The sequence below is a fragment of the Cygnus atratus genome, chromosome 4 (genome assembly GCF_013377495.2).
Source record: "Cygnus atratus isolate AKBS03 ecotype Queensland, Australia chromosome 4, CAtr_DNAZoo_HiC_assembly, whole genome shotgun sequence".
Taxonomy (NCBI): domain Eukaryota; kingdom Metazoa; phylum Chordata; class Aves; order Anseriformes; family Anatidae; genus Cygnus; species Cygnus atratus.
Window position 1 is genome coordinate 15,885,457 of NC_066365.1, and position 18,848 is coordinate 15,904,304.

Sequence of the window (18,848 nt, forward strand, 5' to 3'; positions counted from 1 at the left end):
GGGGGAGAGTCTCATTTGGCCTCTGTATGGCATGACCTGGCAGTCAGCACAGACTGCAGCTCCAGCACTAATGTGTGATTCTTTCTGTGACCCTGAAAAAGTTACACAAACATTGCTTCTGTTTTTATTTCTCCCTAATTTAGAAGCAATACTTTGCGCTGTCTTTCCATGCTGTTGGAAGGTCGAATGAACTAATGGAAGGAAGGTTCTCATTATTTCTGTTGTCATTGCTATTATTACTGCTATTTATAGTAACAGGTGTAATGAAAGCGTCAAATATTAGGGAATGGAAATAAGGGGAAGAGAAGTGGGAAGTGTCAAAAGCAATAATTGGCCATTCTGGGTCCAACAACCTGTCCCCAGGAGAGACTAATACTACATGTTCCAGGAGCCAGAAAGTCATGTAGTTTCAGGTTTACATGATTTCTAGAATTACCCAATTACAGGGCAGATCTTCTTAGAGTTTCTGCTTTGAATTCACACCAGCGAAATATCAAGGCAGGAAATTCCCTGTCTAATCATGGAGTGAAAAAAAATATGTATGTATCATCAACTGTACTTCTAGAGCCTGCTGTTGGTGACTTCTCTGAACTGATCACTCGTGCATACATCCTAGCCATCCTTTCTCACATGGAAGTGTTACCTAGTTACCCCAGAAAGACACAAGCCAAAGAATACAAAACTCTGGCAAGTTGTATAAAGAAGCATCTTCTAAAAAGCACACGAGGCAGTGATACGTAACAAGAACTCAAAGGCAAGTTCCAAATGTTGTCATTTGCTCCTTGTTTTTAGAACACACAGGAGGGAGATTAAAGAAATAACTCAATTTCCTGCTATGACAGTTCCCGTGATGCCAGGGTTGGAGCTCAAAATGTCCTTGGAATAGAGTAAGTAGCAAAAATAATTTTGCAGACACATCTTCAACTGGTTGGTTTTCCTAGATGGCAAGAACAGGAGGAGGGAGGGTGTATAGGGTGATCCTGTGAAAAGAGAGTATGCAAAGCCAAAGAAACTGCAAACAGCCAAAAATGAGCTCCTGTGTTGAGTGGGCCTGTGTTTGATGGCTCCCCCACCTACAGTCACTATCAAAATACCATAGGAGCTGGGGGGTTGATCACTGAAACCTTGCTAGGTGGTGGGACGTGTGAGAAATGGCTGTGAAACTGGGGACAGGATGGCAAAGCAGGATGAGGAAAGGACTCCTGACTGTGGAAACCTTGGGTGTGTTTAGGAGCAAAGCAGAAGACCTTTCCAGCAGACTCTTTGACAGACGGCTATTTTTATCTCTCACATGGTGGAGCAAACATTAACTCTCAGATAACGTGCAGTCACTGGAGAGGGGCAAACTGTGTCAGCTGCAAGAGAGTTAACAGGGAAGGAGTTCTCATAGCCCCTTGAGCTGATATCGCCCTGATAATTGCTGCAGACCAAACAGGATCAAGTTAGCGTGCGCCAGGCCCCAGTATGTGTAATATACCCTCTGTGGAATGCGTGGAATGGATTGTTTGCAAAAACCAAACAGCGAACAAAGAAGTAAGGCTCTCTCTGCTTGCCATGTGCACGGGCAGGGTGTGTTCTGCAGGCAACACCCTCCTGGGATAAAAGCTGGCCTCACGCAGGAAGCAGAGAAGGAGCAGGAGAAAGCAATCCCTCAGGTTTTAACACTGGAATGGAGCGAGCGGTTCTCTGCACCTGCACAGGTGTGCCTTGCTGTGGTGGCTGTTACTGAGACACACATCAGTGCTTTGTTTCCGTGCCTTGCCCGGTTGTTGCATTCTTTGAGCAAGAGGAGAGAAAGGTAGGAAGAAGCACTGAAGAGGTCTGAAGAAGCGCTGAGAGGTCTCTGAACACCCTGACACAGAGCAGCCAAGTGGTGGGAGAGCCAGGAGAGGAGCCATCTCCTGTCCTCTGGCCTCCTTTTTCCTGTCTCTCTGGGTTAGCAGCAGACGGGCTGTTTGCTGCCAAAGCGAAGCATGTCAGAATGTCATTTCATAGGCATGTTGCAGCTGGCTTTATGCTGGCTGAAAATGAGCTGATTTTTCCCCTCTTCTGCAGGTGCCCTTGCTTTTCCTCACCTCTAGGCTAAGTCCATGTGTTGCAGATGTCTCCCTGTAGGTGTGAGTGGGCTTTGCTATTGACACAGCTTTTCTACCTCTCTGTTTCCTGTCCTTCTCTTTGTCTAACCTGTCCATTTGCACTGTAAGGCTTGGGGCAGGAACTGTCCATGCTAATGTGTTTGCACCACGCCTCTAGCAGAGGGACCTGACAGGGCTGTGCATGTTACCGTGGAGCAAACACAGATTAGTTCCTTGTCTTGTATGTATGGATGGGTGTGGAGAAGATTTATTGTTAGTTTTGCCTCCCATTACAAAAAAAAAAAAAAGGATCCTGGAGGCTTCTTGAAGGTCTGAAGTCAAAGCTGTGCTGGAGTTCCGTCTGTCTTTGTGCATTAGCTGAAATAAAACTTGATTTTTGCTGCTTTATGCTTAAGAAGGTACAAAATTATCTAAGAGCTAAGCGTTCTTTCCTCTGCTGGCTTAGGAATTTAGAGTCACCGAGAGGAGGCAGACACAGGCTCATCCACACATGTCTTCTTATCTCTTGCAGCTGAAGCCAGCAATCTGTTTTCCATTCACTTCTTGCCACTTTTTGCTGAGGGGCTGACTGCTGAGATTAACCTTGCTTCCAGGACAGGAAACAATCACGCAGGAAATGGGAAGGTGTGGAAGTGTTGGAGCCTGCAGGGTAGTCAGAGGAATGACCTTGAATCCTGGCCACTTGTCAGTAACTTGCATCCAGCCTGCTTGGAGCACCATGGCATTTCCGCAGCTGGGTCACTGCTTTGGTCCCCACAGCCAATTTACGCTCCGTAATTATACTGGGAAAGGTCTTGGTCCTTCAGGGAGCGCCTGTCTGCACTGGAGCAGGAGCATCCCAGCATTTCGCCTGCAGTCCTGTCTCCAGACCATCCAGGTTCAAGGACAAGGGGAAGGCAGCCCAGATACTGCCTTACTCCTGGGCCAGGTTTGGGGACAGCCAGGTGGCACAGGGGCAGTGATGCTCCCTGCTGCGTGCAGATGGGGCTGTAGAGGAGGCGTGGTGCTCAGTCAGCAAGGGGTAGCAGGTTTCCGCCTGGACCTGTAGCCCTTGGAGGGGAAGCAGCAACACTGCTGCTTCATTTTGGCTTTGGGGAATATCCATAAAAAGTGAGGTCCTGGTCCCCTTTGTACTAGAGGCTCTAATACATAATAGCATTTCCACTCAGCATCCTGGACAGATTTCAGTTTTGGTAAATACAACCTGCTTGCCTGAAATCCCTCTTCTGAAAAAAGGATGTGTGGTTGCTGTTCTTTTCAGCGTTCCTAGGGCTAGCCTTAGACATGGACAAAATAAGGATTGCCTCAGGCAGCGGAGCAGAGGACTACGAGAGGAATAAAGCCACAGGGACGAGGAGCAATTTCTCCAGTGACATTGTCTTGAGGGAAGCTCCTCTGTCCCACTGAGGGACGGGTGGCCTTGCTCTCTGAGCAGTGCCTACCTTTGGCCGCCCAGCAGCGGGAAAGCAGCTTTGCTAGCAGAAGTGCACCCGCAGTGGGAAGGGGAGAGGCAAGGGACTGTGCTCCCTGGGACCCCGCTTTCCTCTGGGTTGGCTGCACCACTTGGTCAGCCAGTGCTGGTGAAAGAGCTGAGAAGGGACACCAAGTTCCTGCTGTGTTGGTCTCCTGAACTACCCGGCAAGAGCACAGCACCGGGCAAAGCTCTCTGCCACAACCTCGACGCTGGATTTTTCCACTCCTGAGAATCAAAGCAGAATATTATATATGTCCTTAGTGAGCAGATGAATTCAGTGGAGGGGCAGGCAAACGGTCTTCAGTCCTGACAGACAGGAAAAAATGGGGCTGTCTGTCCCTTCCCACACAAACACACACTGCAAAGAAGCCACCAGCTGTGACGGTCAGGTGCGGTCCTGAGCTCGTGACTCTTCTCTTTATGGTGTCAAATACTGCTCTGATGGTGGTCGCAGTGCTAAAATCAGAGCTGGTGACTGCCACTGCCAACACAGTGAGCAGAGGTCCCTCCGGGTTTACCGTGGTGCCTCTATGATGTAGTATCTGGAAAACAAGCCTGAGGATCCCAGAAGTGTTGGAGTTGTGAATGGCAAGAGCTGGAGTTCTCCTTGCTAGGCGTCTTGCTCCAAGCCAAGTAAATGTATTCATTAACGTGGTTCAGACTGAGTGTGGGAGAAAATATGTTGTTTTGCTTGTGTTAAATAACAGATTTTCTTGGGAAGTGCCAAAAAGATTTCTTAGCACCGTTAACCCTTCAGAACCACGTAGTTTAACTTGTTCTTCCACTGAGTAAAATTCAGGCTCTCGAGGTGAATTCATTCTGCGTGAACCTTGTACAGCTACCTGGAATAAAGGAGTCTCTCCACCACTAAACCTTTTACTTGGGAGCAGTAATGTTACTGCAGAACAATCCAGAGCACTATGAGAAAAAAATCTCTTCCTTTCTTCCCTGCAGGATAAAACAATAACTAATTTGGAAACACTTTCTTTGGCTTCGAGTAAACATCAGTAGCTAAATTCTCTCTCGATGCATGTCTGCATCAGGGACGGGGATACCCAGCAGAGATATGGCTTCAGGGGGAGACCTTTGACTTAACTGTTTTTTGATTGAATCGTATTAACTGCTTTGTCATGCTGACACAGAGGCTGGGGACAATGGGGAAGAATTTCTCTCTGCTGCATGGGAGACACGCACTGCCCCCAAACTGTGACACGGCATTAAGTCTGAGTGATGGGAGCAGCGTATTCTCTGGAGTCTTTCAGTAGCTCTGCAACTCTGCTTTTAGGTTTGAGAACCCTGTCTGAACTCCATGGGGGCTTAAAAAACTCACCTCCAGCATAAAACTGATATTAATCAACTACTCAACAAGTTTACTGAGCAAGCCAAATTTGGCGTACCAGTGCTGATAACCTAGTGAGGGACAAGGCAGAGGTGAGTCCCAGATGCACTGGGACGCATCATCCCACTGGAAAGAATAAAAACAATTCTAGTAAAAGATTTTAGACCGTTACAAATACTTTAGCAGTGGAGATGTGGAGATGAAAATGGGTCAGTAATGGGGCCGAGAAGGAGGATTTTCAAGGGCTCTGAAGCAGAGAACATTTTTCTGTAATGCTGCTCCTGGGTGAGTCATGGACACCTTGCAGCGGAGAAAGCTTCCTCTCTCAACTCCTCCAGGGAGCGAAATTTCTTCCTCTCCCACCCCATCGGTTCCTATAAAACTTCTTTCTGCAGCTCAGGAATTCTGGACAGCCATCTCCAGCAGTTCATTTGTGATGCTTCCCTTCCCGTCGTTATTGTGTGTGACACAAAAAGGGCAGTAGTTTGTCACTGCGATTGCGGCTGCTTCTGTCAACACCCGGCTAAGCTGACTTACTGTTTTTTTCCAGAGCATCTCCCGGTGTCACTCAGCAGTTGTACTAACCTGCTGCGTGGCACAGCTTTGCTTGTGTAACTGCATACAGTGTGTGTGTGTACATATTTGCTTCTTTTTTTATGAAGAAACTTCGGCCAGTAAGTTTACGGTTTAGGAATCACATGCACCGTTCTTCATACAAAAGACGCGAAGATGGAATGATCCATCTAAAAAGCTACAGAGAATTTGTTGTTACAAAAGCTCCTCAAAGCAAGGGAAGAGAAAAGAGGAATAAATAAAGAAAACCTCTTTAAAATAATCAAGAAAGGATCTCAGTTAGACAGCATTCTCTGAACATACAGTAACCATAGTGAACCAAACAAAAGACAGTAGTAATAAGTCTTATGTATCCTTGGTGATCTGCTTAAGCAACATCTTGCTTTTACAGTAAGCCAAAAAAAGGGAGAACAGATGAGTTCAAAGTCTGCTCTATGATCTATTGAGTGACAAGAAGCCTCCTCTAGTAGAAGAAAATGGACTGGAGTGTTAATGCAAAGCAGGAACCAGGGGTGGCCTTTGGGATTTTCAGGAAAGGGCAGCGGGCATGGTAGGCTTTACTGCAGTAAAGACAACTGAACGGGCTTGGGTTTGTGTCAGCCTGAGAAGATTATTGAGACTTTTTGAAGCGGGTGGGGAGGCCAGCTTGGCAGGGAAGATCTTGTTTTCTCCTTCTGAAAGAACCTGAAAGCGCTGGCTAGATATGTTTGTGGAAAGCAGAAGAAAGAGTGAGGTGTGGAGGAGATGGCGGAAATCACAGCCTTTATGGAGGACTTGGGTGGGGTTTCACAGGAAATAGGAACTTTCAGAGATGGTTGGTGGAGCACCCTCTGGAAGGGGATAATTTTCTGTTGCACGGTTCAAGAGGCAAAGACTCTTCCCCAAGTTAGGGCTTGTGAGCTGGAGATTCAGAGGCAGCCCCTGGAATGAGAGCCAAGATTTAGATCATCGCCGCCCACAGAGAGATCACATGTTGAACAGAGGGGACAGATAAAGGTAGGAACAGTTGTGTCCATTTTACAATTGGGAAACTGAGGCACAGAAACCATGAGTCTTTCTGCTATTGATGAATGTTTCGCTGTACAGATGCTCCTACTGACTTCAAGGAGAGGGTTTCTGCTCCCCACGTGGCCATACCTGGGCATCTGGCTCTACTCACAGCATCCACAGTGAAACCAGGCATGAAATCCAGCCTACCTGTGTCTTAGGTATTCCTTCCCCCTCTGCTTGTCAGTCTTCTTTCATAACTTGGCTTGGCAGAGTGGTTGTCTCATTCCAGCCCAAAATCATCAGTCCCCAGCTGGCTCCTGCTGGCTCCTCCTGTTCCTGATAGTTTTAGCGATGATCCTACGCCCAAGTAAGTTTGCTGGCTCCAAATCACCTTGTCTCTTTCTGCTTAAATAAGCCATAAGAGGTATTACTGCCTATTGATTGACCCCTTACGCTAGATCATGTAGCTCACAGTGATCACATTTTTGGCACAAGGGTGATTTGTGGCTGGGGGTGATTTTGACAATACTGTGGCTGTTCAAACTACTCCGATGCAACTTACACACTGAAAACAATAGAGTGTGCTGCTAGCTCTGCCATTGCTGACTGACAGCACTTAGAGCCATTTGAGGTTTAGGGGACAGCTGAAGACTTAACTTCTCTTTTCCTCACACTTGGGACCTGGTCCACAGAACAAGACGTTGGTCAGAGAGGGGAGAGGGTAGCCACACGCAGAAGTGGCCTGCCTGCATACTTATCTGTCTGGTTTGGCACACAAAGCTTAGCAAGCATACTCTGTCATGTGGTCCTCAGCTGCTCAGCGCATCACAGACCAGCAGGGTCCCATCCTTGACTTGGCCAGTGAAGCAGGTGGTTGTTTAAATAGGTTACATGTGCGTTGAGGTTTGTTTGCTTTCGTTGATAATTGTTACACTGACTAGAGATAGAGCTTTGTGTTTATAGTGCAGCGTGTTTTGTTTGAATTATTCAGTTCTTTCCTTGAATTATTACCACTCCTTATACACAAATATTTTCAGAGGCATTCAGAGAGAGGAAGTGACCAGGTTAGAACATGGGGTGTCTGAACTTTGCTTTGGGAGACAGTGCCTTGTTTCTGGACTTCTCCTGGAAACCCTGGAGTCTTTTTGACCCTTCTGACTCTCTGAGTGGTATTGCCAGGTCACAGGGCTGTTGTATTTTCCTCCAGGACCTCTAGGGAACTTGCATCCAGGGAATCCCAGCTGATTAAATGAGACAACTGTACCTGAGCAAGAGAGGAGGCTAACATTATTAAGAGATGAGATAGCTATGCAATCAAACGAAAAAATCAATCCATATCTCCACTTATATTCTGTCTAGGTACACAGGTAATTTAATTTTGATGCTACCATCAAAAGCATCTAGTCACAAAAAGTGTGTCGTGTTTTAGGTCTTGTTTGTGGATAGTTATACAGGAGGAAAGCAGATCATTCTCAACCTCAGCATTACTTGCAGATGACTGTGCTCAGGCTAGCAAACTCTCCTTCAAGGCATTCTTTAATATACTGCTGTGGCTGGCTACATGGCCTTCCGAGCTGCAGTTTAAGAGCCCCTGGCATAAGCATAAGCTGGAACACGTCAGTTATCAAAGACAGATTTATTTTAGAGCTGTTCATAATGTTAGCAACCTTACCAGGAGTATTGTGGATTTTAGTGTTTTGTTAAGGCCTTTGATTTCAGGTTATTTATAATGGTAATTATGGAAGAATCCAAATACCCATTTTCACTAAAAAAAGAGAGGAAAACAAAAATCTACCCCCGTGGTTCCAAAGAGAACCCTAAAACAGTGATCCTGTGGAGTTCAAAAACTAGAATAAAAAAATAAAATTGGGACTTGGTAGAGAATAAAGCACAGATCATGATTTTTGGACTGGCAGTTTTTTAAGGCCAAAGTTCCTCAAGGCAGAAGTTAATACAAATGCTTCTGATGAGTGTCTCAGCCTTTGAAGTAGATGATATTTGTTACAAGGTACAAGTACAAATTTGTACTGGTCCAAGAATGCCTTTTTTCTATTATATGTGATCTAACATAACAAAAAAAAAGACAAAAAACTAACTCCCTTCTGTTTCCTGTATTGCAGGTTAATCTAACCTGTATTGTCCCAGTCTGTTATACTTAGTTTAAATGCTACCCACCTGTGTTTCTTTACAGCAGCAACAAACTGGAGCAATACTGCACTGCAGTTTTTAGTTTGTTATTTATTTATGCTGGCAGCAAGGTCTAATGTTTCATCTCTCGCCCTTCCTGGTAATTGTGATAGAAGACTCTTTATATGAAGTCTCATTCCTGTGGTTTTATCCATTCTCACAAAGAAAAGAAAAAAATCATTCATCGGTGGAAGGACTTCCTGGTAGGATGAATACCAATGATTTTTACCTACCTGTGTAGGGAGGTAGGAGAACTGATTAGCTAATGTTTGTGGACATCAGATTTTAAGTGTTACAAAATACACGAGCTGGAGTACTGTTGTTCAGAAGAACAGACTGGCTTGGCCTGTGAGAAATCACCATTTACACTGAAACTAATGTACTAGTAAAAAGTCTGGGTAATGTGTCTGCATGTGCTGAGTTTCATGTTTGAGTTGTGGCTCAATTACACCTTACCCGACATGGCTTGAAGTAAAAGTAACTTGTAGAAGTGTGCGTGCAGTTTCACTTCTCAGAAAGTGGCACCCCTGCAAATACTAGTACTGCTCACTAGATCGGAGTCTGAATCCAATTTTTGTTTTGGTGTGATGTCTGGGAAGGTGAAGGACTGACAAAAGAGGTTATACTTCCAGGGTGCCATAAGATGTTGTAATTAATTGTGGGCCATGGGACAATTGCTAACACCAGTTACAGCTTCTGTTGAACGTAGACTGCCGGGTGCTTTGAATATCAGATTCTGTGGTGGCAAGTTTTGTAATAAAAGCTATTTTGGTTGCATTTCATTCTCCAGAAGCTCAGGATTCAGTGTGTTAATACGTATGTAACCTTGTCCTCTGCTAATATTCAGTATCGCTATGCTAGTATGCACCTCTCGCTTTGCACAAGGCCGGGAGTCCGAGATTCTGGGCCCTCTTTCCTTCTCCTCTGCTCTGTCTCTCACTTCTGTGCAGACTTGGTGCATTGCTGCTGGCACACTGATGGAGAATCAATGGGCATTGAAGACTACGCAATGTACACAGTGGACTATATAAAACCGAGAGGAAGGTGCCCTAGGATTCTCCTTCTGGATTTGCCACTGCATAGCCTTGGGCAAGCTACTTACCTTCTCATAAAATTAAAATAATTTTCTACTTCCTTTTATACTGTTCTTTGAAACCCCTAGCTGAAAAACCCTGCAGAGCTGCTGCATGTTACTAACTGCATACACCTGTGTGCATCTGCTCTGTTCCTGGCCTGTAAACAGCAAGCTGTTGTTAACCAGGCAGTTAGATCATGCAGAGGAGCCTGAACTGGAAAATCACATCAAAAGTCTTCTAATCCGGGCTTGGCCCTTGGGCTCGTGCCGGGGTGCTCTTATCAGGAGATGTTCCATAACCATTTTGCTGGCAATTACTGCTTCCAAATACCAAAAACTTTTCTGGCTTATTCAAAACAATGTTTCTTGGCAAAATTTGTTTGGCTGCTGATCCCCACCTTCCATACACACAATATAGGGGAGGCAAGCATTGTCCTTTGAGAAAGCTGGCTGGCAAAGGGAGGCAACGTTTCTTAGTCTGAGAGCTGAGTTTGGGGCTGGTAGACCTTGCCTCCTGGACAGAAGTGCACACTGAGCTCTGCATGTGACAGCCAAACTGGCAGGCGTGCCTCACCATCGCTTTCTCTCTTTCCTGTGCAGATCGAAGAGGGAGGTAAAGCAGACTCTCTGCCTTCCAAGCTGCAGGCTGGTGACGAGGTGGTGAACATCAATGAGGTGGAACTGAGCAGCTCCAGGAGAGAGGCCATCTCCCTGGTGAAAGGGTCCTACAAGAAACTGAAGCTAGTCGTCCGCAGGTAGGCAAGACACAACACTCCCTCCCTCCTGCCCTGCGGGGTACCACAACCACCCCCCTCACATCTCCAGCTGAATGCCTACGGCCTGATCTTGGCAGTAGCCTTGTTTTAAGCACACAGGCATGAGCCCGAGGGCGAACGTTTGTTCCTTTCTGCAAACATTTCTATGACTCCTTTTTCACTGTTGCATCCAAGTATGTGAACTACTTATCCAGATGTCTTCCACTGCTATCCTGCCACATGGCAATCCAGGAATCCTGTTCAGATTTACAGGCAGTCCCCCTTCATCCGTTAAAGTGCCTGGGGCTCCCTTTGAAAGGGTGGCAATTCTGTACATAGCTCCTGCCTCATTTGCTCTATCACTGTCGCTGTGACAGCACAAAGATTTCCACTGGCCTCAGCAGGATTTGGAGCTGTTTAATGTTCCGCAGGTAAGTGATAGAGTCGCCATGCTGACAGAGAGCAGCTTGATCAGTATTGCACTCAGGGTGTGATCTAGGGGGAAGAGCAGCCACCTCACCTGCATCTTTTTAGCAGCAACCTCTGTGTTATCACTGAATGAGTGATCTCTCCTCACACGTCCATTTCCCTGGCTGTCAAAGGCCTTGTAAATGGTAATGAGTAGCAATGCCTGCATGCTGGGTCTGGTGGTGTGCTGAGCTTAACTTGGCTACACAAAAGCTGCCAATACCCTTTGGAGGCATGAAGAATAAATGTTTGTGATAGGGTCAAGCTACAGAACTTTATGCCCATTTTGAATCACAGACATTTGGATCTAAAATTTCGGTCTTACTTAAGACCTTAATAGAGATGCATCCTGTATGTTTTCTAGTGCTGGCATGTCCAAACAGTTTTTTTCTGTGCCAGTTAGGTGATAGCTGGTATCACTTTATGGAGTGCTCTGTCCTGAATTTCCATGCTCAGCCAGAGAGGAATCTGGGTCAAGATCAGCATAGCTGAGGAGCTGTCATTAGCCAAACAAAAGGTGTCAGCATGAGTCACTAAGTTGGAACAACTGGCTAACATCCGAGGGGTAATGTCTGCATAGGGCAGGCATGGAGGGCTCAGACACCCTTCTGTTTTCTGGAGTATATTTCATGCTCTGCTGGCTGTATTGTGTTGTTTACATGAAGCATCTTCAGGTACTGACAATGGCCTTATGACAAAATCTGGATCTTCATATACCGAACTGGTAGATCGTTTGTATCCACTGGGAGGACATTTGCAAATGCAGTTGATTGCAACTTGAGTGTTTTCCAAAAACAAATGGCTTTTACTTAAGACCCATGTAAATTGTAATCAGTACTGACTGAACAAAATGTTCAATTCAAGCTAACTTCGTAAAACTGAATAGAGAACCCTTCTGTCACATCTCAATTTAGTTTTGCTGATGTGAAATAGTGAAGTAACTGGTTCTGTTTGGTCTAAAGTGATTTTTTTTTTCTTGGGTTTATACTATCTACTTAAGAGGAAAAAAATAAAAGTAATGAGAAAAGGAGACAAGAAAAATCAAGTTTGCAGACCTTGGAGTCCTGGGGAGTGATAAATACTCTGTCAGGAGACCAGGAGTGATAAATACTCTATCTGGATATATATGCACACACATATACGTATGCACACATGTACATGTACATAAAAACATTGATATCTATGTATGCATATGTATGTGTTTACAAGCAGAAGTGACGTACTCAAGGTCAGCAGTGTCATAGCCAGGCCAAAATTCAACGGTTCCTAATATTTCCTTGGTAAATGCCTGAATCAGTGGAAGACATTTCTTACAAAGTTTTGAGGTCTCTCAAGCTAAAAGAGAAAATGAGCCACTTCTTCACTTCCGTGACTGTTTTTTTCACATGCAGTAGGAATCACGAGACACCTAGTTCATGTAGGCAATCCCAATGGACATTGGTCACATTACTCTTATTGAAGGTGATCAGTTATTGAAGGAGGAAGTGATCGACCTCGGAAAAAATTAAGAATCAGCCACCAGTGTTTTATATATTTCAAAATTATACTTCACAGGGTAGCTTAATGGTTTCTCTCTCCATTATTTTTAAGTTCCTAAGGCCTTTTCAGCTTTTCTTCTCCTTTTAAAAGGAATTTGCAGGGGTATTTGACGTTTTCCTTTTTTGGAATACTATATCACACTTACTTTAAGAGGTATTACATTCACATAATATCCTTTTGCCAAGGTTCTTCAAACGCTTCATGCACATTTAAAGCTCATTAAATCCATAAACTTAAAACTGAAAAATTACAATTAAGAGCTAAGAGCCCATCCTGCAGTTCAGGTCATTCAACACAGTCCCAGCTGCCCCTGCAGTGCTGGCATGGGCTGAGAAAGTAGCAAAAGAAAAAAATGTGAGGTCTGACTGCTTTGTGGGTAGTCAGTCAGAAGTTATCTGAATTCTCCCAGTCCCCAAAGGTGGCAGGTCTCTGCTCTTTGGCCAGCTGTTGACAAGGTAAAAGACAAAGATTTTGTCTCCAGTGCAAGAGAAGGGATAAAAGAAAGATCCCAGAGGAGAATGGTGGGGAATAGGAAAGCAGTGAGAGGAAAGTGAGCTTCTACAGTTAATAAAAGCTTCCAACAATATTAAATGAAATGTAGCTAGATGCAAAAGAAATTAAGGAAAGCAACGCATTACAGAGTATCAGCCACATGAAGCCTTCATCTCACGTAGGGGGATGCTGCTGGGCAGGCTGCTATCTATGTGATAAAATGCGAACAAACAAAGGTTTGCAAGCCAGACTTGAGATAAAGCTACAGCACCAAATATGTGCAGGTTATCTTTACCCCAGACCTAATGTGTTTAGCCATTAGGACTGGTAAAGGAAGCACTAATGTGCTTCAACAACCCCATCTGGGGTTGGTTTTTGTTATGTGGACAAAAAGAAAATGTTTTGCAGTACTACATTGTCTGAAAATAAATTATGTTTGGAGTGCATAAGATACTGCTTTTTGTAAGTTGCTCGTGGCAATTTAACTCAAGTGGATTGGGTTTGCTTGCTGCAAATACCAGCAGTCCTAACACTCTCTGAACGGTTATCTGTGACGTGAATTTTTAGTGTGTGATTTCAGTATTCATGAGAACTCTTGCTTAGGGAGTGACACAAACGCATACTGACATGGACTTTACCCCTTGAAAGTCATACACAAACAGTAGCAAAGTCTGCTTGTTGTCTGTCTTTATGGTTCTCTCCAAAGCATATTCAAGGTCAGCATGTTTTTGAAGGTTTGATTTTTTGTTTCTCATATTAAAACCTCAGGAGCAATCTGTAGCAGTGTGATGAAGACATGAGACATCACAACAGACAGAAAGCTTGGATTTTTTATTCAGATGTTTTGTAGGAAGAACATCAAAGGACATACAGAGTACATTTGAACCACTCCATATATTTGTGTAGCCTGCATAGCATACGCAGATTGCTGTTTAATCTCAGTTTTTATTCTAGGACAAAGGTAAGCTATTAGTGCCTATTGCAGTAGTGTGCATCTTTACATGTTATTAAACAAAAATTAATGTTACAAAACCTTGCTGCGTCTGCAGACAGTTTGATGCAATGATCTGTTATTTTCCTTGGAATGTCATCTGCAAAGCTTGGTACTTATCCATCAGCATCTGTAGTCACCATTTTGTTATTGGTCACTTTAGTGAAGGAAAAGAGTGGTAACATTTGCAACAATGGGAATCTGAAGAGAAAACCAGAGAAAATTCAGTCTGAGATGAAAGAGGAGAATAAATAGAAATGAGAAAAATGACTTATCTCACAGCGATACTTAATGTAAATGAATGGTTATGAACAAATGAGCAGTACCAGAGTAGCTAGGGCATGAGGGCCTTAGTCTGCCTTTCACTTCTGTGCAAACATCCTGCTGAGCTGGGGAGGAACTTGCAGAAGGAGACACACGTGAAGTTGTGAATTTATGAGCTTTCTACTTCCTTGCTTATAAGCTTAATGTAGACTTGGAACCATGACAACTTAGGAAAGTTTGGCTTTGCTAACATCTTTTTAATTCAAATGTGTGAAGAATAATTCAGAAGAAGAAGCACCTTATCCATTACAAACACTTCATATGCCCTAGATCTGGTTTTGAAAGAGAGGTATCTAGTCCATTGCTTCAGTATAAAAATTACAGCCTTTTCCAGAGGTTAGTGCCTCCCCGTGCTTCCCCAGCACAAAAGACGAATTGTCAGAGAAAGATGTTTTACAGTCTTGCAGAGAAGTAAACTGTCGTTAAACACAGTGTTTGCCTCTGTAACATCTGTGTCAGTGAGATCAGAGTAAGTGTCTGGAAACCCAGAGCAGACAAGACCACAGTGATCCCAAGCTGCTGAAAGATGCGGTGAGCTGATTCTTTCCGGACCGAAAGTAAATTGATCAGCACTGAAGGGAGTAGTGTAAATGTATCAATATGTGACTGAAAAAATGGCAGTGAAAAGGGTTACTAAAATCTACCCTTCACCACTATAGAAAGTAAACCTATACTCTTAACTGCCATTTGAATTTCTCTCCTGTGCAGATGGTACCAAAAGCAGTTACGTTGCAGTCACGGGACAGGGATGTGGCAAAGCCACGTTGATTAGGCCACCCAAGACATCCTTTTGTAAATATCTTCAAGTTGTTAGCATATGATGTTGCAATGTAAAGATCAACAGACTGGGTGGGTTTGCATCGGCGTGTGTGAGAGCTGCCACATACTGCAGGAGACTTAGACTTAGCGGTCAGAATAACTGCATTTCAGGTTTGCTACATCTCTTCCGTGGAGCTGGAAAGGAGCCTTTTGTGCTGCCTCTTGGCAAACTCCTACTAAATGGCAATTCCTCTTTTGGAGCGTTAACAACCTTTAGCAGCCAGATAAAGTATAATTGGTCCATTTGCAGATGAGAAGCTGAGGCAGAGAATGATTGAATGATTTGCTTGATATGACACAGAAGATCTCCACAGAAGCAGAAATTGAACCCTAGTGTTAAGTAAATACTGTGCCTAATCCCTGAGATGATCCTTATTTGGGAGATGTCTGGTGAATGTTTTTTCAAGGATGCTCTCTAGTTGCATTTTCCGTATATCTTTGTCAACTCAGGAGCCCTCGATGGCAGTTTGTAAGCATGTTCAGCTTTCCCTCGCTTCTCTAACAGGGCTGCTCGTATCTTAACTCATCTAAGAGGCTATTCCTAAAGCCCATTTGTTTCTTTATGCCCATTTCTTGCTTCTTCCCTGTACTTGTTTTGCCCATTCGTTCAGGACAGCAGACTCAGATAAATATGTATTTGTGTATTCCTGTAGACCTCAGGTCTGCAACTGCTGTGCCCTGGAGAAGCTTGCTGATGCTTCACATTTATTGTGCTGAAGCCTGAATAAGCCAGAGTGAGGTGCTTTGCATGTCAGAGAGTTACAGAGCCTTAGTGAGTGCGCCTTAGGTGCACTTTCCACTCCCTGCTACACCGAGTTACAGTTTCCTGCCTCACATACCGTGCTGCTATAATAAATAATTTGTGTGCTTGCTGCTGGCAAGGTGGATTCAGCCTGGTGGTCTATTCTAGTCCTTTTTCTGAGGTGTGATTCTTAAGATGTTTAGAACTGCACAGCAAAATCACCTGCTTCTCCTTCCCCTTCCCCACTTTTTAATACAGGGCTTTTCAGGACATTTCTGCCTGCTGGCTCAAGACAAAGCACATCCATTTCCTTCTGATACGTTTCAGACCCAAGCAATCAGACAAAAAGAATACTGCTGTTTTGAGCACTCAGTCCTGCTAGCCAGATCAAATTGCCATGGATAAACAGAGAGTGAGGGGAACAGCCTTAAAAATTATCACTGGGCAAAGAGACAAGATAGCAGCGTGCTACAGGGAAGAAGGAACTGTCCCTCCACTGCTGACAGACTATGGGAGTGAGCCAAGAAGCTAACATCTCCACAAGTATTTCCCATGATAGTCTTCAGTATATTTATATCGCTGCTGGTGACAAATGCCTCTGACTGCAGGTGTGAGCAGAACCAGCTCCGTCGAGCCTGAGGAATCCACAGGTTGATGCTGGGGAGATCTTTTTGCTCATGGCTTGCCAGATTGGCAATAGTCAGTGTGAATCACTATGAGGAACTGAAGAGACCAGTTTGTTTAATTTCATAGGAGGAATCTTGCGTACTGTCCTCAGCAAACTGCCTTAGATAGTTTTTGATACTCAGTTGATCTTTAACCAGCTGAAGGAGACTGAGGGTTTGAAAGCTAAAGCTACAAGCCATAGAAATAATGCTCGGTTTAATTGTGGAAGGTGGTTTTTTTTTTTTTCCAGTTTGGTTTCCTCTGTCGCTTCCTCTCCAACTTGAGTACCTAAGCAAGTTGGATGCAATTTAAAAAGTCCCAGACCTTTTCAGCTGTTTCAGTTCAATCTAACTCTGCTGTGCACGCCTATGTCGGCTGAAGGTAAGGCTCAAAATGCATGCACTGCCTTGTCTGCTTTACAACGACCACAGTGGCCTACAGCAGCTGCCAAAAATAGACTTTTCCACAGGTCAGTAAGCAAGAATGGCTGTCAGAGTGTCACACTGTTTACATAGTTTTACATTCAACATGTTCATAACAGCAGCAATTAGATCAGTGAGGCATGATGGCAAATGTAGCTGCTCTGCGAATATCATGCTGAAGGCAACAGCAGCCACAGGGACAACAGCTCTCCTTTCTAACACCCTTTCGAGCACAAGCGCTGTTTGAACTAGGGCCTCCTACAAGCCATTCCTTCGAGTTGCTGTGGCGTTCGCTGTTGCCTGGTGCAGGGAGGGCAGAGGTGAAAATGTGAAGTTGTTCTTGAGACATCAGTGTGTCGTGAAGTCAGCTTGCCACGGGCAGTTTGGTCTGCGCTCTCAGTGGGTGTAAACCAGCTCCGTTGGCTTGAGTGGCGTTCAGATGAGTTACCTCAGGTCAGTATTTGGCCCTGTGATTCTCTAAACTCGTGGATCTAGCATTGGTCTTGGTTAATGAATGCAAAGCTCTATTAAAATTTGTTAGTGGAAAAATTTCTCTGCAGAGAATGACTGATGTTGTAGGCCCGTACTCAGTACACACTGACATGCTCAAGTCCTGTAGAGCTCTCCTCAGGTGTTGGTAGGCTCTGACTGACCTGGGATGTGAGGGGCTCCAATGATGATACTTGCATCTGCAGAGCTAGTGAGACTGCGTGAAGCAAAAATCTCAAATATCCATGGTCTTCAGCAAAATGTGCTGCACACCTCCAAGATGTGAAATGTGTTTTTAGCAAATGTCCTATCATGCAGATACAAGCTACTGTAGGAAGTCTGTTCAAGTATTATGTAGGTAGCATATATAGTATTGTATCAAAGATGAAGCACATTCAGTTTCTGAAGCGTGTAGTTGCCATAAAATCTTGTGCTCCTGAGGCTCAGTATGGGACCTGATGACACACAGTCATAGCACCTCCGAGACTGCTGAGGTAGGAGCCCTCCATCAGCCTTGTCCTTGGCAGCAACCCATGAGTGAATCCTCTGGTCACGTGAATCAGTGATCACTTGAGTGGGGAGCTGGTGCTGGGGGCTCGGTGCTGGCCATCACTGCTGAGATAGATTCGGCAAATAAAGTAACTGGCTGCTGCTGCTCCTCATTCCAGCTGTCCCACAGGTGCATGCTTACCCACTTCTCATTGCATGTTCTATGCAGAGCAAAAGACATTCATCTGCATTTCTCACTTTCTGGGGCAGTCTTATAGTGAGGTGTAAGTAAACACTAAACACAGAGATAAAGACATAGCAAAGATCAGTATTCAAGACAGTTATGTTCTGCTTTCAGTAACTGTGGTAGTTTGTCTCTGCCCCAAACAGTGCCTGCAATCTGTTCCCATCTCACAGTGCCTTCAGGCTAAATATGCAAGTCGTGTAAGGGAGGAGTAGTGACAGAAAACACTATCCTCGTTTTCCTTTTGTGCTAAAAACTGTACAAAAAGAAAGGATTAAGCTTATCCATGGCTATAACTGTAATCTGTGTGTTCGTTTTCAGACTTCTCTGCAGATCCCCCCCAGGACTTGGGTTTTTCAGCTTATTCTCTTGGCACAACCCTGTTCCCGTGCCCCCTTGTCTGAACAATGAGCCGTGGGAGAGATGCTGGGAGGAGAAACACAGCATGGCACTGAGACCAGGGGCGTCAGAGGAAGCTGGCTAATTCAGGCACTGAGCGGGCGCAGAGCTCACCCGGGAGGTGTATTCACCAGGAATACACCCCCTGCAAACACCAGTCCCATGGCAGGGGCTGCCTCCCGGGGCTGGCAGGACATCGGGCACACTTTTATATTTGTTCTGCTCCTCTCTCTTCGTGATGTGTCTGCTTTTGGGCACTGTCAGGGAGAAGATGC

General features: G+C 44.7%; 1 protein-coding gene across 1 annotated transcript in view; it reads left to right on the forward strand.

Annotated features, from left to right (window-relative positions):
• The window catches only part of SHROOM3 (shroom family member 3), a 125,818-nt gene that overhangs the window by 12,944 nt on the left and 94,026 nt on the right, over positions 1 to 18,848 (forward strand). The window contains 1 exon segment of the mRNA XM_050710371.1: positions 10,335 to 10,489. Coding sequence (XP_050566328.1) covers positions 10,335 to 10,489 — 155 coding nt within the window.